Source organism: Phoca vitulina, unplaced genomic scaffold (genome assembly GCF_004348235.1).
Source record: "Phoca vitulina isolate PV1807 unplaced genomic scaffold, GSC_HSeal_1.0 scaffold8, whole genome shotgun sequence".
In the NCBI taxonomy this organism is placed as follows: domain Eukaryota; kingdom Metazoa; phylum Chordata; class Mammalia; order Carnivora; family Phocidae; genus Phoca; species Phoca vitulina.
In genome coordinates this window covers 8710905-8735897 of record NW_022589711.1, presented here as the reverse complement: position 1 = coordinate 8735897, position 24993 = coordinate 8710905, and the positions used below count along the sequence as shown (strand labels likewise).

The following is a 24993-nucleotide window of genomic DNA, read 5'->3' as shown; positions in this document are numbered from 1 at the left end:
TCCCAGGACCCCGGGATCATGACCTGAGCTTCGAAGGCAGATGCTTAACTGACTGAACCACCCAGGCACCCCTATTGGGATTATTTGTTTCTGTTTTTTCCTACTGCTCTATGAGAGCTTTAAATTCAAGAACTCTAATTCTCAACTTTGCATTTCCAGCACCAAATTCAGTATCTAGTATGTAGAAGATTTCATTAAAGAAACTAAAAAATCAAATGACTATTATAAATATATATATACATATTACAAGTGTATCCTCTCCCTCACAAATGCTAACTTGTAAATGTCCAGATGATTTTTGAATATTTTTACTCAAGTGTCTTTACTTATCTTGTTTAAAACTGAATTTATTTAAAAACCTATACACGGATGTTTGTAGCAGCTTTATTCATAATTGCCAAAACTTAGAAGCAATTAAAATGTCCTTCAGTGGGTGAATGGATAAATAAACTGTGACAAAATTCACTGAGAGGCCAAATTCTAAGCTTCTCCAGATAACGGAATATTATTTAGTGCTAATAAGAAATGAAACATCAAGCCATGAAAAGAATTGGTGAAAACTTAAATGCACATTGCTAAGTGAAAGAAGCCCATCTGAAAAGTCTACATACTGCATAATTCTAAGTATATGTCATTCTGGAAAAGGCAAGACTATGGAGACAATAAAAAGATCAGTGGTTGCCAGAAGTTAAGGGAAGGGAGGGATGAATAGGCAGAATATGGAGGATTTTTATAACAAACTGCTCTATATGATATTATAATGGTAGATATATGTCATTATACATTGGTCCAAGCACATAGAATGTACAACACCAAGAGTGAATCCTAACATAAACCATGGACTTAGGGTGATACTGATATATCAATGTAGGTTCATCAATTTAACAGTGTATCTATCACTTTAGTGGGAAAGTAGATAGTGGCAGAGGCTATGCATGTGTGGGGGCAGGGAGTATATGGGAAATCTCTGTATTTTTTGTTCAGTTTTGTAGTTAACCTAAAACTGATCTAAAAAATAAAGTCTATTTAAAAAATCCTTGAGTTGACCATCCATTTATTCAACAACCATGTGTCAGGAAGCTGCATCTATTTACAGAGCAGGAAACCCAGTAGGGCAGACTGATACCAAGCAAGTAATCAACAATACCAAGTACTACAGGAATAAGGAGAAGGTAGGCTGAAACTAGTTTGGGGGTAGGGCAAGGTTATGCTGACTGTAGGAAAAGGGGATATTCTAAAGGGTGGCCCAGAGAAAGAGAAAAGATAACAGTATTTGAAGAACTCAAATAGTTTTATAACTGGTAAGAGCCAACAAATAAAGAGAGTTGGCCATAGTTGAGGCAGGGGAGGTGAGGATGTGCCAGATCACGTGGGGCCTCATCAGTCCTGAGAAGCACTGTAAGTGATGGATAGGCACTGAGAGATTTTTTACAGGGAATAAACCTCATCATCTGTAGCTGTTCAATTTTCGTCTCTTCTTGAGGCTCCCTGAATAATCTACCTCGGTGAGCTGTGAACTGAAGAGCTTGTTTCAGCAGCCCCGTACACTCTGATAGGAATATCTCTTCCAAAATGTCCTTTATACTGTAGTGTAAACAGGCACACTTTCATATGTTATAGATAACAATTTTTATATACTAGAAAATACCATTGTTTGAACTTGTATTCCCATCAAATAACTATGTAAGTACCAATCAGACCTGAAAAAATACATTGCTCCAAAATGATGCCATTTTGATCTGTTTCATATGTTGGAGATCATAGTTAGATTTCATTAAAAAAAAAAAAAAAGATTCTGTTGTGTACAAAGTTTGCCACCCACGGTCCCGGTTGGATTCAGGGCTTCCAGTTTTTCCCATCCACTAATCAATCCTTCACACTGCTTACAAATTGGTCTATGAAAACATCAGAATTATTTGAATAAAACATTCACTTCTCTTCATTCTATTCTGTCCATTAAATATGTCTAAGTCTCAACCTGCCTTTTTAGATGGTTTTTCCAGTTTCTCAACAAGAATTTTCTACTCAAAATAAATTGATTTTTTTTCATCATCATCATCATCATCAGCTTCTTACTTCGGTACTTTTCCATTGTGGTCTATTAGCTTAAAGTATTCAACTTATTTTGAACGAACTGTACTCCTCCAGTTTCACCTACCTTAATCTTACAAATCCTTCAAGCTACAGGTTATATCCCATATCTTTTATAAAGATTTCTCAGATGAGGCCAACTAGCACTGATATAGTACTCTTCTGACTTGCACTGACATTTTTGCACATTTACTTGAAAATTGATTATACGCTATGTTATGCCATTTCCAATGTTGGTTTCTTTAACTATTGTCTAATTTATTTGAGAATTTAACCTTTCACATGTTAATAGTAGCTTTTCCTCAAGTGGATTTATGCTACATTAAAATTATGACATTGAATTACTCTTGTTTGGCCACACCTGACATGATACTTTAAAAATAGTAGATGATAACCCTATTTATTGATTTGAAATGAAAACACAAAAATTGATTCATTAACAAGAATGCTTATGATTTGATGACATGGATAGAGGTAGAGAGTATAAAGCTAAGTGAACTAAGTCAGTCAGAGAAAGATAAATACCATATGATTTCACTCATATGTGGAATTTAAGAAACGAAACAAATGAGCAAAGGGAAAAAAGAGAGAGTGAGAGAGAGAGACAAACCAAGAAACACTCTTAATTATAGAGAATTAACTAATGGTTATCAGAGGGGAGGTAGGTGAGGGGATGGGTGAGATAGGTAATAGGGACTAAGGAGCGCACTTGTTGTAATGAGCACTGGGTGATACATGGAATTGTTGAATCACTATATTGTACACTTGAAACTAATATAACACTATATGTTAACTACATTGGAATTTAAAATAAAATAAAGAATGCTTAGGTTTCTTTTATTTATTTATTTGACTTTAAATGTTATATTATAAAGTCAAACAAAAATATGAGTAAGAATCCTAAAAAACAAAAACAAAACAAAACAAAAAAACTGCCATTTTCAGTATGGAATGTGAGTGCTATTATACTTCATCAATAGTTATAATTAAATTTCCTCCATAAAATATCACATTTTTCCCCATAAACTAGAACATGTATTTCCTTTGTTTACATGGCTTATTGCAAAGGATTTCCTACATTTGAATAAAGAACATATTTCTATATTCAATCTTTCAAATGGAAGTAGTCAATTATTCTCTAAAATTTCCCTACTTCATAAGTATTAAACTATCCTTGCTTCCAATAATCTGAAGGGAACATGCACATGGAATGAAAATACATAGAGAACATAAGAGAAAGAAGAAATGATATTATATGCATCATATGTTAAGGTTACATAGAAAAAATTGTAAGTAGTTGTACTCAACTCATTTTTTATTATTCAAATACCATCAGGCAAAGAAGAGCACAGCCATATAAATGTTATTTCAAAAATTATACAAACACATTGCATAATGTATTAAATGACTAAAAAAATATTCCAGTAGCTATTCCACTTAGCTAGAATGGATGTTTTTATCATCACTTTTTCCGCATGTTTTCTACAAATATAATATCGAACAGGAGTGAGCAAAATCCACTCATACAGACCATAAGCAAAGCTGAGAGAAGTCCATGGGATTCATCTCAGTGGTTCGTGCAAGAACTGGAAAACAGAGAGAGAGCGAGTAAAAGAAAGACTGGGAGAAGGATGTGAGAGAACAGATGAAAGAAATTTGGGACACGGAGCATATTTAATGGTGAGGAGGGCTGCTCTTCATCTCTGAGGTTTCCAAATCTGAATCCATTCCAGAACAATAAATACTAGGTTTCATGCAGTTTCTGAAGAAGGACAAGAAAGTAACAGATGACTCTATAAATGTTAAGAGAAGTATAGCTCAGTTTTTAGTGTTTCCTTCACATTTACAGATACATATCTTATTTGAGGGATGGAATTTCAATTTTTTCTTGTTTTTTTTTTTAAGAATTTATTACTTTATTTGGGGGAAGAGGGGCAGAGGGAGAGGGAGAGAGCTTTTTTTTTTTTTTTAACATATTGTCAATGTAGTATGAGGGATCATATTATCTGTCTTGCCTGGTAAATAATGAGAAAGATGACAACAAATCAATGTTGCATGTGAACTAGCTAAAGGCCAGATACAAATACCAAATTACTAATAAAAATACAATACAGTTCAACACCCACAAAAGCTTGCCAATCTCTAAGTGTAGTATCAAAGCAAAGCATCAGATTTCTATTGAATCCCTACTGAATTCTTCCTAGCATCATATAATAATAAAAATACATTATATTTATAGCTAAGGATGAATACATTTTGATACCTTTTTATCAAGCTGAGAGAGGCATATGGATGAGAGAGAACATTTACCATTGTTGCTATAATATTGAATTAACAATTAAATACTTTTCTATCTGGACAATGCTTTGGTAAATTTTGATATTTAGTTCTGTGGGGGGGAAATGGCCCAAGAAAGGCTTAGAAAGAAATTTGATAATATTGAAAGTTTAGAAACAGTATTAAACATTGTAATAAAAAGTAAGAGACCATCTTTTCAAGATTGAGATTATTCTGGGCTAGGTATATTTCCAAAATTTATCCCTTTCCCTCCATCCTCCTGCCATTGTTTTACCTTACTGCCTTATCATTTTTCATGATATTGGCTCTTCTTCTGTAGTATCCCAAATGTTACCTACTTACCCCAGCATCGTGTCCTTCAATTCGTCATCTACATCCACAGGTCAGAATCCCTATATGGCATACAAGGCTTCACAACTGGCCTCAAGACACCTTTTCAGATTATCTCCTACTCTATGCATATTTCAAACCCAACGAGCTTCATACAGCAGGCACTGATTGCTGAGAGATACACACAGGCAACTGGAATGCAATGTGAGGAGTACTACAATAGAGGAGTAAGCTTAGGGAATCAAAAAATTAAGGAAAGGCAAGTCACCTTAACTAGAATAAGATGGAGTTTTGAAGGAAGAGTGGGGAGTACTAAAGGAAAACGAATGGGGCTATTCTTTTTTTCTTATCTTTCATTTTATAGATATTTTTTCTTTTGGCTATGGAAATTTCTCTCCATCTGCACAGCAAATGGTGACATTAGTAACATTTTGTTGTAGTCCTCAGTTAATAATTTATTCTGGCACCTAGGCTGCTTTCAGTTAGGGACCATTTCTTGTCCTTTGTCCTCTCTGTCTCAAGCTCAGAGCTGGCAACCAGCAGCTGGTTAGAACTCTGGGTGCTATTATTTGTGAATAAATGATTCAAGATTCACTTCAAGACTGCCCCAACTTTACCTGGCATACATGTTTATCCTTTCCAGAATACAAATTATTATTTTGTATACATTGCTCATCTAGGGCTTATCACATAAAAGAGTGTGTGTGTGCATGCACACGTCCATGTTTTCTGGTCTCTACCTACCACTCCTGTGACTCCCTAGATCAGAGATCAGATCTTCCTGAATAATTGTGTATTTGTTTCTTTCATCCCTGTTGCTTTTTTTCCTGGCACTGGGCTTAGCATTTGCTCTGTACTTGAAAAAAATATGTGTTGAATAAGTTTCTATTATGATATGCTAAAAACAGCAGGAAGAAAAACTATATAGCACCATAAGAACTACAGTTGCAGAATCCTTGATTGTTAAAATAAAAATTATCAAAACCAAAAGGTGACTTCTGAAGTTTTTGTTGTTTGCATTTCAAGAGAACCTTAAACCTGCATGAGTTTCAAAACAAGACATATAAACAATTCTATAGAAGAACTCATCTGTAAAATATTCAATGTTAGTATCATGAATAGCACATTATAAAATAACTAGGAAGTGTTCAAAAATCTTTTTTTTAAAAATATGTATTTATTTTTTATTTGAGAGAGAGGGCACAAGCACACACATGAGTGGGGCGGGGGGGAGGGGGGCACACAGTAGTGGCAGGGCAGAGTTAGAGGGAGGGAGACAATCTCCAGCAGACTCTCCTCTGGGTATGGAGCTTGATCTCAAAACTCTGAGATCATGACTTGAGCCGAAATCAAGACTCAGACATTTAAGAGACTGAGCCACGCCAGGTGTCCCTCTTTTTCAATATTATAAGGTTTCTACATTAGAAAACAGAAAACAGAAAAGTATAAAGAATATATCAAGAAATGGACAAAGTCATCACAAATCTAAGTTAATTTATTTTTGTCATATTGACTTTAGGTGTTATTACAAACAGTTGAAATAATAACCTTGGAAAAACGGAGTCCAAAGAATGGGAAAATTGAATTTTGCTGTCAATTTACTGATAGATAAGACTTTACTATTTTTGTTAAAAGTGATAATTTTTGTTTCAGGAAATACTAGCTATTTAAGGCAAATAACTCAAAGGTTATTAAAAACCAAGCTACATGCTACAAAGACTTTGAATATATATAATTAAAATATATCTTTCTTTACCTATCTAAAGTACCAAATGAATTTCTAGAAATCTTTTACAAAAGAAAAGATTTTCTAATAATATATCCTGGCTAAATACTAAAATAATTCAGAAATAACTATATTTTATGGCTTGATGTTCAGAAAATAATTTATATCAAAAAACAAAAGTCTGCCTCAATGTGTATTATTTCATTCATCAAATGATATTTTCAATTCTACTGCTGGGCAATAGAATCGAGTGAGAAGTTTAGCATTTCTTTGGAATGAATTAATTTTATTTCAATGGGTAATAGCTATTACAGTCTGTTTTTTAATAGACCTAGTGGGAAAAGAAAAAAAAAATTCCAAATTACCTACTTTATGCTTGTACATGTTTGATAGTACTATTTTCTCTTCCCAGTTTACAAGCTCTATTTTCCCATTTTCTGACTATAGCCTTTAAAATTTAGAAGACGGATGCCTGAGTGGCTCAGTCAGTTAAGCGTCTGCCTTCAGCTCTTGTCATGATCCCAGGACCCCGGGATCAAGTCCTGCATCCTGCTCTTTGCTCAGCGGGGAGCCTGCTTCTCCCTCTCCCTGCCGCTCCCCCTGCTTATGCCCTCTCTCCCCCTCTCTTTGACAAATAAATAAAATCTTAAAAAAAATAAAATGCAGATTCCTAAGCCTGTAATCATCTTTTCTTAAGGAATACACATCTCTGGTTTTTCTTCAACAGATTCCCACATTTACATTATTAATATGTTTTACATAAGATTATGTGCAAAATGTAACATTTTTAAAAAGTCAGAGAAAAGAGGGTGTGCTCATAATTTCCTATTTCGAATGAGAACTTTTTAAAAAAGTAAAATAATAATGATATGCGTATATATGGGAATTATAATCCCCCAGAAGCAGGTGAAGACCTTTGGAGAAAAAGAAAGATGTAAAGAAGAAAATATAGAGGTATGTATGTGAATATATGTGTATGTGTGTATGAATATATATGCAGATATGCATATCTACCTATCATCTGTGTGTATAATATATATATATAGTATATATGTATATGCATTACATAATTAAAAAAAAGGTAAATGGGGTCTTTTGAAGGAAGCAAATGTTGTGACATAGAAAGTTCCAATAAAGAATATTAATCTGGAGGGGCACCTGGGTGGCTCATCAGTTCAACGTCTTGCTCTTGATTGTGGCTCAGGTCATGATCTCAGGGTTGTGAGATGGAGCCCCACTTCAGGCCCAGCACTGGGCGTGGAGCCTGCTTAAGATTCTCCTCTCTCCCTCTCCCTCTACCCTTCCTCTCTCTCTCTCTCTCTCTCTCTCCCCCTCTCAAAAAAAAAAAAAAATTAACTTGGAGACATCAAAGATAGCACTTGTTTAAAAAGAAAAGGAGATGGAGCCAAAAAATTATGTGCATGTGCTCTTTACATAAAATAAGACAGGAGATAAACTATTATTCAAATAAACTGAGGTGTCTTCACAACTAAATATTTCAAAATTTAAAGAAACTTGGAAAAAGAAAAGCTGCCTTTATTATGTATTTTTCAGTTTCATTCAAAAGTGGTGGTGACCCAGAAATTGTGAGGAAGACAGAGCAATTAGAATTATGAAAATACTTTGATAATTTTTTAGACCTACGAATATTGACTCATGGATCATGTTGAGTTGAGTCAGTTGAGTTTCATGTCTAAATAAAATAACGTTGTAGATTTACATCTATAGTGTGATAATGTGCCCATGCACACACAGATGTAAAGTAACAGGGTACCTAGAAATGTATAAAGAAATATAAAAAGTTCCTCTGAAACTAATAATACCTTATATATTAATTGAATTTAAATAAAAAATAAAATAGCTATTATTAATATGTTAAATAAAAAATGTATGCAAGTGTATCTAGAGGGATTAACTTTGGGAAGTGGAAGGGGGACAAAAGTTAGAGGGAAACTTATCTGTGATATTGTTTCTTTATTTTTATTTTTTTTTTAAGATTTTATTTATTTATTTGACAGAGAAAGGCACAGCGAGAGAGGGAACACAAGCAGGGGGAGTGGGAGAGGGAGAAACAGGCTCCCCACGGAGCAGGGAGCCCGACGTGGGACTCGATCCCAGGACCCTGGGATCATGACCTGAGCCGAAGGCAGACGCTTAACGACTGAGGCACCCAGGTGCCCTTTTATTGTTTTTTTTTTTTTTTTTTTAAGAGAATGTATTTAACTTGTGTAATTTACCACTAATTAGAAATACAAAAATAAAATGAACTATGACCTAAAGTAAAACAACAGAACCCTGTTATATAGTTGCAACAGTCAATATTTTGTGATAAAGCAGATGCAATGTATGTTTCTTACAAACAGCAGCAGGGAACGCTATAGTCTGTTTATCTGTATTGCAATCCTGTGTGTGTGCGTGTGGCCAAACACATAATAAAATATCTAAGAAGTAAAAAAAAAAAAAAGAATTATTATAATAGAAAAAAAATGACTGAGTATGTTTCTCTTCATTTGCTATTGTTTTTTTTTAATTAGAAAATAAAAAAGTATCAATGTCTTTCTGCTTTAAAGTCAATTAACACGTTAACAGAGGAACACTAACTCTTGAGACATATTTGGGAACGAATAAGGAGACTGGTCACATTTAAATGCCCTTGACTGAAATTTTCTAACTTAGAGAGGTTTTGTTACAGAATGTGCATTGGCCTGAGTCTCTTTCATCGTTCTGGCCCCTAAATTCCCATCACAGCTAATGATGAAAGTCCCCGCAATTACACCATGGGATGGAACTCAACAGAGGGTGCTCGCCTGCGGCCAGACACCAAGTCATAAGAAAACCGTGAAAGATGATGAAGAAGGTTATTTTAATTTCCTTTTCAGCCCTGCTCAGGAGTGGCTCTTTAGTTCACGGAGCTGTGGGTACTCGCTTTCAAACTAACAAGCAATATTATAAATGGAGGCTGCATTATCATGATTGCAAACAATATAAGGCACTTGACAGCCGAGGATTCTAGGTTCTCAATATGTGCTGTGTTGTATTTATCAGCTAAAATACATACACGGTGCAAACAACAAAAGGGGCGCAAGGGGAGGGCAATGAACGGGCTGGGAAGGGGGCAGGTAGAACAGTAAGAGAACACCAGATAAAGACAAAAAAGCACGAGAGAGAGAAGAGGAGAGCCCTGGGCGTTTCATTGGTATGGAAAAGAGTTTTACCCATTTTCTTGCTGTTCCACTGAATAGTGTTCCAGCTCTGTACCAGGAAGGGGCTGGACTGGGGGAGGAGGTAGAGGAACATTGGCCCAGGTCGATCCATTGTTTTTCTGTGGTTTAGAAGAGTTTTTATTTTTCTTCTTTTTTCCACCTTTCCCACCTGAAAGTAATAATGCATTTATTCAGATACACCAAACATCAGTAGAAACAGAGTACATCAGATGGGAAGATGTATTTATGTTTTCAAAACACCACAATCAGTATATTACATTTGTTAAAAGCTATAAACAATGAGATGGTATAATCAGAAAAACGTTTTTATAAATCGCTCAAAATTATATATATATATTTTTCCCAATGCATTAACTACAGTGCTGAATAAACCAAAAACATGGCTTCTGCAGCAAAAGCACACTTATTGATTTATTCACGTCTGCTGCCTCTACATTTTCATTGTTAGATGAAATAATGGGCCATAACAAATTCTTTCAAATGTCAGATTTTAGTGCGTTTATAATGCTCTTTTGCATAATCTCTCTCAGTGGAAAATGCAGTGTCTAAGGATACAGACGAAACTTTTCCATTAGAATTTACTCAATTTAATTAATCCAAGAGAGCACAGTTTTCTCTCAAAAGTGACTGATAAAAATCAGTCAATTATAATCTGGATACTTGTAAATCTTTCACAATGATAAGTTTTATAGAATTTTAAACTAACAAATGGCGGATTATTTTTGCCTATAGTGAGAGTAGTTCCCCGATGTTTTAAGCATAACATTTCCTAAAATTCCAAAAAAGAGCGGTGTAATTAATGGAAATGCAGTGATCAGTTTCAGTACTATTGTTAATACAAATGAATTCATGCACAAAACACGAGCAAAAAATAACTTGGCAGCATATGAGCCAAATCTGGAATTACTGGTGTTTAACGAAATATAAAAATTAAATTCATCACTTGTACAGTGCCATACTTTTCACTCTTCCAAAATTTAGGTAAATCAAGTTTCTTCCTAAATGGACCACAGGTGATTGCAAGAATGAGCGCTTCTCCAACAGCATAACAAAGGATTTTGTTTCCATGGGACCCAAGCAGCTTCCTTCATCCCCACTATGGCCTGTAGTTGTCTTTCCCAAAAATGGTATGAACCCCTGGAACTTCATCTTTCTGGCACTTCAGGTTGTGAGCATCGAATACTTGCAGCAGGGCCATCCATAGAGATATTACTAGAAGTCTCATCTCCTTCCTTCTGCCAATTACTAATCTGCATCAGCCAACTCAGAAAATTATGTCATTTAGGAGTAACTTATTCGAGTGCCAGAAAGGGATGAAACTGCTAAACTGGACATAGACACTGTTGGCAAGTATGGACTTATGCCTGTCGTCTAGGTCGTGTGCACATAAACACACATATTTAGAAGAGTACCCTTACAGACAAAATGCTTTCACCCTTCCTTTCACTTCCCATCTGGCAATAGGAGAGGTATTAGGAGAAAGAAGAGCAGGTATCTTCGGCTTCGAGGATAAGAGCTTAATCTGGGTTTGAAGACCAGTTTCTTACTTACTTGGTAAGTTACTCAGTAGATATCCCTTCCATTTCCACACAGGTAAAACAGATATAAAGCTCCTATATCTTTGCAGTATTTTGAGGATTAAATGAGATAAAGCATGGAGAGGGCTCAGCTTGTACAGAAATCTCAATAAATGCCAGTCATTATTACTCTTTCCCATTTTCTCTATCTTAGAGCAAACATGGTTCTACCCATTTCTCCAGCCTTTGTCACTTCTCCAACCCCAATGAGTATCCCAGAAATAGTCTCATTCTCGGAATAAAAGTAATAAACCTGCTTGAAGAGAAGTCTATAATTTTTATGTTTAAGGTAGATGAGCCTTAATCCTTTGTTTCCTGATCATTCATCAAAAATCACAAACCAGGATCATATCTTTTGTGCAGTTTCAGAACTGTATTTCAATAATTAAAAGAGGAATGGGCTGGGCTGCGTGTCCTTACTGGCTTTTCCTCTCATTGTGCATCCTTTATTCCTTGTATAATTATAAGTGTACAATGTTTTCTTCACTCTTCACTTTAGCAATGTTATATGATCACCACCAGAACTGAATGATACAAATAGGGAAGTTCTTACATCTCCATAAAGCAAATTCTGTAATATTAAACTCAGTTGGACTAAACTAAAAGGGAATAATCACTTCAATCTCCCAAAGAATGCTTTTTATCTCCAATTTAAGTAATATCGTATTCAAATGTAAATGAAGTAGTTAATAGATGAGAAAACAGAGGTTCTTTCCAAATTTTATGTGGTCCATATTCACACAGTAAGAGGAAAAAAAAAAATTAATGCAGCAGCTTTACTAGAAATGACTATTTCTGGAGCTCTGAACCCAACTGTTGAAGTTCTTGTCGAAGGTTAAAAAAGGCATTATCAACTCTTCAAATATCAGATTTAAAAATGAATTGGGGAAACAAAACTGATTCATAGATGGAATTTGTAAGGTTTTCCTCTAATGCCCACTTTCCCCTCTTTGGGAAATTTCTGCTCTGTCATTGTGGGGTGTCCTGGTAGGACTATCAATCGACATGCTTTGTCCTCTCTTTGCATTGACCTAAGAGGTGGGTTCTGAGCATGGTGGTGGGCATACAACAGTAGTTAACAAAATAAAATGCTTATCTAAGATCTATACCTTGAGCTAAGGGAGCCACAGTCTGTTGTTGTTACTTGCAACCAAAGATCCCCAAGCATTTTAAGGGGAGAACTGCCTGCATTAGGCTTTAAGGGAACATATTTTGAAGACTGGCAAACATATCCGACCCATTTCTCTTCAACTCAAAATGTAAATATTTAAATTGACATTTATGCTGAACAACTTCTATGTATAGAAAATTATAAAAATAGATCATTTTCAAGTTAGTTAAACACATACTGCATTTCAAAAAAATACTGGTGTGTAAAAATATTTCATAATCACTACTGATATGCTACATATATGTATATATATATAATTATGATCGCATATAGTTTTTGAGAGATCTGAGGGGTTTTTTTTAGTGGTTGCATTTTTAACACACTGCTCAGAACTTATGCATGGAATAAATTATAAAAGTGTTTCAAAGAGGATGAGAAATTCACTGAAATAATTCAGAAATGTCCAACTTTCTTTATTATTGTGATTATTTTAAATTGACTTCATTATTGTGCACAAATTAAGATTTTATAATATACGATTAGATATCCATTGGGCAGTTCGATCTTAAGTTTGAGACTTAGAAAAAAAATCTATGATTATAAAAATGAAGCAAATTTTCTGATATTAAACTCAATTGGACTAAACTAAAAGGGAATAATCACTTCACTCTCACCTCCTAAAGAATGCTTTCTATTACCAATTTAAGTAATTTTGTATTCAAATGTAGATGAAGTAGTTAATATAATTCATAGATATATATAAATGTCACTCCGGAGATTAATGGATTAAAAAAAGCAGTAAGCACTATTGTGAATCATGTTCTGCTTACAATTACTCAAAAGGTAACTTTATAAAACTCAGTGTCAATCAACATATACAGAATATTTAATGAAGGATTCACAAAAGGTCTTATGTAATTCATGGCTTAAAATATATAGATTTTTTAAAATATGTATATTGCTTGGGACTTTACATATCTTGAATGGAACAGGCCTAGGATACATTACTTTTTAATCATTCAGTACAACTGTGGGACTCATTATAAATAAATGACAGTATAAATAACATAAAGGTTATTCAAAATATCCCCCTATATTATTAAGCCAATTTAAATTCATAACAGATGTTTAAAATTTTCTGGATTCTATAATGTATCTAATTCTACCAATAGGTAAGAAGAGCAAATGGCCCATTTTGGAGGGAAGAGAGAGCATTAACATTTCAGACTGAAAGGGTTCTATCTCCTGAGGAAAAGTCATTTAATAAATGTTACCCTAATGATGTAAAAGAGTTAACTCTTTATGGCCTAGGAGCCTGTGACATATCATAATACACTATAATCCTTTACTAAGAACTTGTAGATTAAAAAAAATCATAAAAACAAATGGCATATCATTAATATGAAAAAATAAGCAAATAAGGTCATGGAATCAATTAGAAATGTGCAGACCAAGTCATCAGTCACACGATGTACATGTTATGGTTGGAAGGTAGAGTGTGTCTACTACGCCCTTCTTATTTTAGAGGTGAGGATCCTTGAGCCTGAAGGCTATCAGTGCTATTCATTATAATAGGCATATATTTCTGTCCAGTAAAAACCTGTCCTGATATGTGCTATACAAAACCTACATTACAGATGGTAGGTTTGGCTGATATATCTCAAATATATATTAACATCTACAGCATAAAAGAATTATCCATATATAGATTATAATTTTTTTGGAAATTAAGTGTGAAGAATAATGTCTGATATTAGCATTCTTGGTTAGCATGGTAGCAGCACCTTACCCTAAATATCATTCAATAGATAATAAAACCTATCGCATAATATTTTGGAAAGATTGTCCAAAAATAGAAAGTCACATCACTGGAATCCAATTATTATAAAAAATGTCCCAACTAATTTGCATTTTAGCCGAATTCATCATTTGCTGCCCATGTCATGGAGCTGACTTTCCTGTATGATCTTTTCATTATAAAGTCCTCTTGGCTCTTAGGTAGGGCTCAAGGCGAATCAAACTCATCTGCTCTTTCCTAAGAAAATGACACTATTTTTCAGTAAATATGGTGCTGTACACTTAGTACATAAAGAGTGACAGGGATTTTTATCCCCCCCCTTCCCAAAGCATGATTTCATTAGGATAAACTGCTATTGTCATCTGAAAGATAAATGTCTGACAGTGAGTTGTGATTCAGTATTTCTTCACGGTTGTTAGGAACACAGGTCATATGCTGGTGACAAACAAATATTTCTCCTTACTGTGACGAGACCAACCTGAGAGACTGCCACTCCTCTCTGAGCTGTTGTGAGAGCTGGTGGTGCTGAAATCCTGTGACTGGTTGTGTGGCATTCTATTAGACAATCCCTCAGCCAATCGGTAGTCAGGGATGTAAAGTAAGGCTAAGGGTTAAAGGGCAGAGGTCATAGTGACATCATGTGATTAGTTCACAGCACAAGCCCATGCAGAACATGCAGTTAGCAACTCAGAAGCAGATGTCGTGGGACAGTGGAGGAATGTTCCGTCTCTCCTGCCTAATGGAAGTTGAGATGGATTACTGACCACTCTACTGAAAAAGAGCTGAAAGAATGGAACCAATTGGTGTTGGTGTGTGGTGGCAGTGACGGTGGCAGTGACGGTGGCCGTGGCGGTGGGAGGGATTGTGCAAGGTACTGAATACATGCCGAGAATATTTTTTTCGTTTAGGTAGTGAACCTGGTAATGAGTCACTAAGCTGAACAACAAATACTAATTTCTATCCCATGCACAAATGGTATGAAAAGGACTCCTCGGGGTGTAAGACCCTGACTCACCATTGTTACCTTTGTTCTGATCAGGTAGAGAATATCCAAATCCCATCAGGTCTGTTTTTTGCTGAATGGAGCTTTTCCACTGTGGATCAGGCAGATCGACAGCCAATTCGTGAATGCTATTGGAATGCAAGATCTGTGTGGTGGCATATGGGGTGGCCTGTGTTATTTGGCTGGAACTGTTGTAAGTGGTTTTGGTCGTGAAGTCAATGCTGCTATAAATAGCTCCATCTGAGAGCATTGTTGCTGTTTTATCCCCTTGGCCTGGAACTGGTGGCAGCACATCTGTGGTGAACATAGGGAGACGAAACAATTTAATGATGCACAGGAAGCCCCAAACTATCAGGACTGAAGGTGAAAAATAAATGTGTCATGCCGCACGTTTGCATTTCAGCTGAGCTGGGCTTTATGAATCAATGAAGGGGAGATGATGTACAACCATGGTCAAGCTATCAGCCTCGGTGACAGGCAGGCCTACCACTCGTCCTTCACGTCTCACTGCTTCAACATGTCCCTTCCCCCATTTTCTTCAACCATGAATGAGATGTTTGGGATATTTCACTCCTGAAAAATGCTTTTGGTTGTGCATCCTGCTTTCAGGACCAATGAAACTGTTAGCTCCTTACAGAAGAAATGATAAAAGTCAGTCTACAAATGATGGATTGAAAACATCTTTTTCCACTTTACCCCAAAAGATAGAGGACAGAGCTGCTGAATAGATGCAAAATTTTCCAAAATTAGACTATACAAGCCAACTAGGAGATACATTTTTCTGAAGTTCCAGCTTGCTGTTTCTCTGATTTGATTTCACAGTTCCAGCATGGAGTGGAGCGGATGGCAGGGATTTTTTTTTTCTTGGGTAACAAAAGATAATTTTCATGAATAAGTCATTTTCACAATACAGCAGGATTTAACTATAGAAAAAGCAATCTGAGTGATCAGTGGGTTTAATTTATGCTACTAACTCTTAGAAGTGGAGAATTATAGTTTCAAGTTATAATACAGCAAGAGTAAAATTAAACCTTAGTAACAACACTGAATATCAATCAGTCCATTTATCTTTTGGTGTGCTGAATTATCTTTACATGATGCTTTATAATTCAGAACTGCCACCTCCCTCCCGAACTCTTATTTTTTTCTTTTTTTAGAAGAAAGATATTAGAATTAAAACAAAACTAAACAAAACAATACTGGGGTGCCTGGGTGGCTCGGTTGGTTAAGTGTCCGACTTGTGATTTCAGCTCAGATTATGATCTTGGGGTCGTGAGATTAAGACCCATGTCTGACTCCACACTCAACGGGGAGTCTCCTTGAGATTCTCTTTCCCTCTCCCTCTGCTTCCCTCCCTACCCCTGCTCACACTTGCTCTCTCTCTCTCTCTAAAATAAACAAATAAAATCTTTAAAAACCAGAACAACACTAAATGACATATTTTTAATCACGCACAGTTAAAAGTGAATCTAATTATAGTATATATTCCTTAACAATCTATGTTCTGAAAGCCACACTCCATAGGACTTGAGATCATCAATGATTTCTTCATTATAGGAAATTTTCAACTAGTTAAAGCACTGTAATATTAAGTAACAAATCAAATTACTTGGTTCCCAAAACAGATTTATCATGACAAGAAAAAAGCAGAAAGTGAAAGTGAAACTTAGTCAAAATATTCTCAGACTTTTAGGTTTGATGATACCCAATAGTACTTGAGATAAAGATTCTTATAAAAATATTAATTTTGCTTTTTACAAAAGCTAAAAAAATGTCTTCTTTAGCAACAGCAACAAGACATTTATTATCCACTTTGCACACTGCATAATTTAGATCTTTCTGAAGTCTGGAATTCCAACTCACTTTGTAAGTAAGTGGATACATACTTTATTGAAGTAAATATTTTAAATGTATATCAGTGAAATTGTTAAAGATATTGAAATATATTTCACAAGCTTGTACAAGCAAGTACAATTATTTTTTCATTTCAGAATCCCATAACTACTTTTTTGGCCTTTTTAAAAAGCTTTTACCTATAAACTAATTAGGACATTTGATAATGAAAAAGTATACTTCATCCTTAAATGTCAATATCGTTTTCATTCTCAAAAACATTTAATATTTAGTAATATATCAAAATTATGAAAATAGATCCTTCACTCTGGGGAAATTTTCAGAGTTTTGTTTCGGCCACATCCACCATCTTTCACTGATAATATTAACCGGATAGACATGTTTCTCCAGCACGGGCCCCAACTTCCCAACACCTTGAACTTGAGGCCTTCTAAAACTTTTGATTTAGATTGGGAGCCACTCTATCTGCAAGCTTTTGAAATGGTTGCATGTTCAAATGTTTAAAACTGGAAAAAAGTAGTCCGAGGATCTAACCCTACAGAATGTTATCTGGCCACAACTAAAGCTCCAGTGCTAGAAATAGAATCTCTCTCTCTCCCTGCTGGATGAAATTAGCCAGCCTTCAAGTCTAAGTGCTTCTCTATTGACTTGGGGGCTGCATATTTCCTTCAACTATTATTGGATCACTCCTACATTTTTGGAAAATAAATTGAATTATATCCAAATGTTGAAATATTGGAAGATTATACATGAATATCTGGATGTGGGGGATCATCCTATAATATCAGATGGTTTGGAAGTCTGGCCCAACCTTCCTCCGACAGGCTAGACCTGAATAGGTGCTGCTATCTTTAGGTAGGACCTTCCAGTTTCTACTTCTCACTGTCCACACCTACCTTTCCTTAGTGCTTTGGGCTGACTGGCACTTGTTAATATTTGAGTTTGAAACCTCTGAAGTACAGAAACCCTCCCTCCAGGTGGACCTACTCATGATTCATTTTGCAGGTTTTAGCACCTTAGTGATCCATGCACTTATTTCTTTTTGCCTGATATACTTGAATGAATGATTGTCTCCTGTATCATATCGTAAGATACTTAAGAACAGGAACATACATCTGGATTTCCATAATTCCTCACCTAGTGTTTTGCAGAGGGTAAGCACTCGCTGAATGATTAAATGAATCTTTTATAGTTTGTATTGACAAAAGGCAGACTTATGCAATAATTAGTAACTTTATTATTCAAAATACTATTTTCATTACATTTAAACATGTGTTAGTATTCCATTCTTGAAAGGGAAATGTCAGTATCCACAATAATTCTTTAAGTGACCATAGTTATGCAATCATACACGTGAATCCCACCTAGAGGACTGCAGACAGTGTAGATAAAGGAACCGAGGCTTTAAAATGTGTTAGACCTGCCTTCTACACCTAGATCTCAAGTTATTCATCTCGATAAACCTTAGTTTCTTGGCCTTTAAAATGTAAATATGATTATTATTTATGTCACACATTTATTATGCCAATGAAATGAAACAAAATGTACAAAAAAGCCTACCTATTTCTGGTGCATAGTGAATGCTTATAATGCCTATCACAAAAGAAATACAGTAAATCTTGCAAAAACTTTGTCTTGGCCTTGATGTTCGCCTGTGAAATATTTCATATCATGAAAATGCGGTGGATATAGAAGAAAAACCTTGAAAATCTACAAACGTACCCTTTGGCTAAATTAGACAGAGACATTTTAGACGTTAGTGTAGCCTGCTAGAAACAAAAAAACAAAAACAAAACAAAACACTTTCTCTATCTCCAGGCACTCATTTCTTGATGTAAAGAGAATGGTGCACTAATCAAATACAACAAGTAAAAGAGGGATCTAATCTTTGATTAATAAAAGCCTTCAGAACAGAATTTCTTTTGACGAAATCATTCTGGGTAGGGTAGAGAGGAGTGTTCTGCTCTCCCGGCGAGGAGATGCTCATGTTCAGAATGTACCCACGAAAAAGAAATAGCCTGTAATTGAAGGGCTCAGAGTTTGGCCACTAGGGAAGGCGGCCACTTGCAGAGGTTCTGGACAAATAAGAATCCTAAACGGGGTGATTACAGAGGGCAAGCAAAAAGCTGAGGAGTCCTACAATGTATTTTTGTTTTCTCATTTACTATATTGATGCCTGCTGGCCACTACTTGTATGCCAAGCTTTGTGCTAAACCTGAATATGTAATCATCCATTTAATCCTCATTACATGCCTATGACGGGGGAATGGTTATTTTCTGTATTTTATTTGGGGATTGGGAGAGAGCTCCCTTCCTTCAACTTGGTATTGGCAGAATGCAGACTTAAGCAATAATTAGTCGCTTTATTATTTGAAATACTATTTTAATTATATTCAAACATTCATTGGTATTCTATCCAGAAAGAGAAAATGCCAGTATCCATGATTATTCTTCTAAGTCAGTATATTTATACACTCATGCCTGTGAAATCCACCACTGAGGCTTATAATAGGTTAGCCTAGCCCTGGGTCTCCTCCATTATTAATTCCACCCAGAGCCGTAGAAACCCTCTAGCAGATTCATCCTCACTTTCATGGATTATAACACTACTCTCCTAATTAATCATCCCATTTTCTACTCGAACTCCATTCCCCACCTGGCAGTAGTCTGGATGACTTAACTCTGTACTTAGATCCCAGTGTTCTCCTCTTACAAATCCATTGATGCCTTCTGACTACCCTTTGGACAAAGTTTAAAGTCTGCGTGGCTTAGAAGGCCCTCTATTATCTGTCCCTCTGTATTTTTTTTTTTTTTTTACCACCTCTGCTGCCTTGTACTTTATACTTATTAGGAAATTCATTCATTTCTCAAATAGGTCAATGTCTCTCTTCTTTCTAGACCTTAAAATACGGACATTTCTTCACACACTTTTCCCACAATTCTGACTAATCTCTACCTCTCCTTCAAATGTCAACTTAAATAACACTCCATTCATAGAACTTTCTTCTTCCCAATAGGCAGCTTTTTCATGTTGGGTACCAGCAAAGCAGCTCCAATCCATTTACTGTTTGCACAAGTTTCTGCCAATGGAAAACTCACATATTTCCACCAAATTTAAACACTGGGACCACAGACTTCTCCAGCCCCATCTTTCTCTAAACCCATCATTCTCCTATCGAATGGATGAAAAGGTGGCAGTGGGGAGGCTGTAATTATTTATAGTAGGTCAAATTCTGTTTCTACAGAGAGAACCCTAGCACCAAATTTTGGAGACCTTATCATATCAGCAACTTAGCATCTTTTTGTCTTTCATTTGGGGTACCAGTTGTCAACGGAAGAACTACATTTAAGTTCTCCTTCAACATGTTGTCATATTTATGTAAGGGTCTACTCTCTATAACATACATGATTATCCTATGAGGATAAGGACCATCTCTCTTTATATTGATATTTTATTTTTACTGTCTGCCATAATGCCAGGTACATAGGACATACTTAATAAATATATGTTGAATGACATGTAGAGAACAGAAATGACTAGTCCAAAATCATAAGTGCTACTTAACAGCATAGTTTCTGATTTTACTAATCTTGCTCTAATAGTCCTAAACCTAAAATGTATTACGAATATTTGTCATTTTGGCTAGTAATGACTTCCTTAAAGCTTAGTCTTACTCAAGGTAATATAGACACAGTGGTCTTATATAAAATATTTAGTGAATATACAGCACAGTTAGTACATACGCTTTAGTAATTTTAATTGTGGAAGAAAATACTCCATAGTATGTATTTTTTAAAACATTGAAGAAAGCCAAGAAAACAAATAATAAAGTTTTGAATAGCACAACTTACCTCCACGTCCAAAATTCGCAATCTCATTTGGGCCACTGTTGCTGTTGTTTACTGGTAAGCTCGTGGCTGGCCATGAATCAGCAAGCCATGGATAACTGGGATCCCCAGCATTTAGAAGACCAGGACGGCTGAAACAGAAATTAAAAGGAAATCAACCCATGGAGCTCAATGAGAGATTTGGACACCTGTCTCCTGCACTAAAACAGATGAAAGAATTTGAGAAGATTTTAATTCACTTCAAATTAAAACGTGTAGGTTCTCAAGAATTAAGGAACTTCCACGGTTCATTAAGACTATATACAGCCTCTCATTGGAAGCAGAAGCATCCTGCCTGGGATTCTGCTGACATCCAAATGAATTCAGTTGTCTGTCCTGAAACTGGTGGGAATTGGTAACATAGCAGGATCCTGAAACAAGGTTTGATGATAAATTGACACCTCAAGGGAACAATTGCTCAGAGTGACTGCTCAGTATCAGCCCTTTGCAGGACTTTGGGCTATTGCTTCCTCGATTCCTACAGCCCCCGTATTTATCTGTCCCCTGTAGGCTGTAACCCCTGTTATGAGCCCTTATGCTTGATTTAGAGGCAAAGAACTTGAGGGAAATTAATAAACAATATTTATATTGTTCCATCAATAGCACATTTCCAAATTCTCTAAATTGCAAGATATTAGGGGCATAATAAAGATTTTTAAGGTAATTAAAGATTCACTGTGATCTGATCCAGCATGTGAGTATATAATCTATGAGAAAAACTTGCCTCACATCATATTGAATAAAGAATTTCCATTTTTGATATAAAAGATGGGAATCCAATTCCTTTCCAGATTATTAGCATATTTACAGAGAAATAGCAACATCTATAATCATTGCACTTTATTTTTGATAGACCGTTTCTATGAAATCCCTAAGAGAAACATGTGTTTCTATGGAAACTGCAATAAGAAGATCCAACTGCTTACTTGCTACATGCACTAGCTCTCATTAGACCTAATCTCTTTTTGCTAAAATATTGATTAAATGGGAGATTGGAAGTTATTACCAGGGCCTAATTACAATCTCCATATTGGCAAAGGGGAAATAGATGAGGATATATGGGTTTGTTATCAGCTTTTATCAATTTCAATTGAGTATCCAAAGTTGTGGAATCCAGTCCTATCAATCTACAGCCTATTCATCATCCATGAATCATTTACTTTGTGATCGATTATGTGTAATTGTTCACTCACAGCAATTTAGTGAGAGCCAATAAGGAGTCTTAAACAACAGCAACTTCATTTGCTAATGTCTAATTAATGCAATAAACATTCTGCTAACAAATGAACACATTCCTTGTGATATTTACTACTAATTTCTTCAGAGGCATCTGGGAGATACGAAACATCTGGACCTGATTCCTCTAAAGTGCACAACAGATAGATCATTAAACCTTGTGGTAAGCTATTTAATTCCTCCTAGAATTCTCAGACTTATAAGTGATCGTTTATTACAATAATAGCCTCTTACTGTAGTTTCCCCAGTCCTGATTAAAAATAATAATAAAAAAGAATCTCCTTAGCATACCTCCCATTGCTCATTAGTCCTCCATCTCCTCTTTGAAATGTAACTGTTAAAAAAAAAGAAAGACACACACACACAAGTAGTCAATATTAATTACGATTAATACCAACTACATATTGGTCCTTAGTTTAGAGCTGAGGCCTCTGGGAATTTTAACAAAATATAATTAACATAATTGCACAGAGAATAAGAAGCAGTGGTTTGGCCCAGGGCAAAGCCATCATTTGCTCCAACTTTAATAAGATATTTAAAAATACTTTAAGCCAAATGTATGGTTAAGTCAAAAGGGCAATTTGTGTTTGGATATCGAAAACTGTTAAAATTGGTATATGTAGTGTCATTGGAAGATCAACATGCATTAATGGGGGATTATCAAATCATGACTTTTAATCTTAATATGTGGGTGTCCTAATCAGAAGGCACAACATAAAATGCACATAACAGAAATTGAAACAGAAGAGTTCAAACAGGTAATAACATCCTGCCAGTGAAAAAGAGAAGCAGGTACTGATTGATGACATATTCCTCATCATCACAGATTCTTTTAGGGACACCATTAATCACTATGAGTTGAACAACTACAATTACAATAGACATAAACTATAATTAATAGAGAATAATGTGTTGAGTGCTTTGTTTTACCATCCAACCTTCACAAAAAATGAAATTTTCAAATACCTGATACTGAACATAATCAAACTGTATGTAATCATTGCAGAAACTTAAGGCCTTTATGAAACTCTGAAACTTATTAGTCACATCAACAATCATTCCATAGAGCTCTACCTGGAGAAGCCCTCTCTTTGGACACTAAATTCCATTCCGCAAAGCTATCGACATAAAAACAGTATGAATAGTTTCACATTAGCATGGATCAAATTTGGCCACTCGAGGTAACTAGAAGATCATGAAAAAATTGTTGGTGTTTAGAAGTTTATGGACTGCAAAATTTCAATTCTGACTAAAATGAATATAGATCTCTAACCAATTCCTGGGGATGAAGGAAAAAACTGCTGGTTACTAGAGGGGAAGAGAGTGGGGGGGAAGGGTAAAATAGGTCATGGGGATTAAGGAGTGCACTTGGTGTGATGAGCCCCGGGCGTTGTGTGGAAGTGTTGAACCACTATATTGTACACCTGAAACTAATATTACACTGTATGTTAACTAACTGGAATTTACATAAAAACTTGGAACATAAAAAAAACTAAAAACAAAAACTTAAGAAAAAAAAATTGCACAGATATGAATCCAACATGTCTTATCTTTGAAAAATACTGATTATATTTACCATGATTTCCTAATGAGTAAAAAATAGAGAAAAAAATAAAAGAATGTTTTATGAATTGATTCATATTTTAAATAGAGGATAAATTGTTATTTAAAGTATACATATAATAAATACTTTTTAATTTGAATAATATCTCCATAATTCATCTATTCCTCAAATTTTTGCTATGAAATATGATTGCTCTTTAAATTCTGTAAATTTCCAAATGCAGTTCCCCAGTCCCTTCCCGAAGGTCATTTAATGGGACGTCTCTCACAACATCATAATTGGGTGATATGATCATGATTCCCAGGGTCTATCAGGAGGTAGTGCTTTGAGGAACATCTGGCTGGCACCTGAAATATACTGCCTTCTCAATTTTTCAGGTACCATCTCAAATTCATTATAAAACAATCCTGACATATCCTTCGTATCTGCCCAGGACTGGCTATGAACAGTTCCTAGAGAAGATGAAAGAATACTGATCGCTACTCTGCTTCCTGACAAGCTTGTCTAAGTGACGGGAATCAAGAATCAGCAGTGGTCCATACCACATCGGGTCCCATTAATAACTGCTTTTAACAACAACAAAAGAAGAATTAATCTGAAACAATTAATGAAAAAAATTGAGCACTGGAGCTATTAAATAAAGTCCTGATTAGGGAAAAAAATATGCACACAAAATGTGAAAACAGTACAGCTAATTAGCTTTCCATCTGATGTGACTTTCTAGTTATGTGGTTTTTTAATGGACTATCAAGTGATTGTTTTACTCTACTAAAAGAGAGTTAAGATAATGTTCTGAATATCATTGTGAATATGCAAATAAGGAGGCACTGATGAGCTATACCTCCAAATGTGCTATTTAGAAGATATGTGGAAAGAAGCGAAGTATTTCTCCTAATTTAGATGCTCTTTTGTCCCTACCCGAACTTTCCATTATTGCTAAAGCAGTAAGTGATATCAGAGAAAAGGAGGACAACTGAAGCAGAGGCACGAAAATTAAGTTGCACTTAACTTTTACATACTAACCAATGGCAAATTCTTCATAAACTGTAAATTTTAGGGGCACCTGGGTGGTTCAGTTGGTTAAGCATACGACTCTTGGTTTTGGCTCAGGTCATGATCTCAGGGTCATGAGATCAAGCCCTGCATCAGACTCCACGCTCAGTGCAGAGTCTGCTTCAGATTCTCTCTCCCTCTCCCTCTGTCCCTCCTGCTTGTTCTGTCTCCTCTCTCTCTCTCTGGGGATTCATAGTGCCTGGATAGATAAGTTTTAAGTGAAATATGGCTCCTGAGATG

The 24993-nt window shown here is 35.5% G+C and overlaps 1 protein-coding gene across 18 annotated transcripts in view; it reads right to left on the bottom strand.

Moving 5' to 3' along the window:
- ROBO2 (roundabout guidance receptor 2) overlaps positions 1-24993 on the bottom strand; it is a 1625768-nt gene that overhangs the window by 33459 nt on the left and 1567316 nt on the right. For 9 of the 18 annotated variants that reach the window (XM_032407350.1, XM_032407349.1, XM_032407345.1 and 6 more), the window contains 5 exons: positions 22428-22470; positions 20865-20992; positions 15171-15452; positions 14634-14759; positions 9661-9817 (listed from right to left, as the gene is read on the bottom strand). In XM_032407350.1, coding sequence (XP_032263241.1) covers positions 9661-9817; positions 14634-14759; positions 15171-15452; positions 20865-20992; positions 22428-22470 — 736 coding nt within the window. The remainder of the gene's footprint in view (positions 1-9660; positions 9818-14633; positions 14760-15170; positions 15453-20864; positions 20993-22427; positions 22471-24993) is intronic. The other 9 variants (XM_032407352.1, XM_032407361.1, XM_032407355.1 and 6 more) reach the window with 3 other exon arrangements.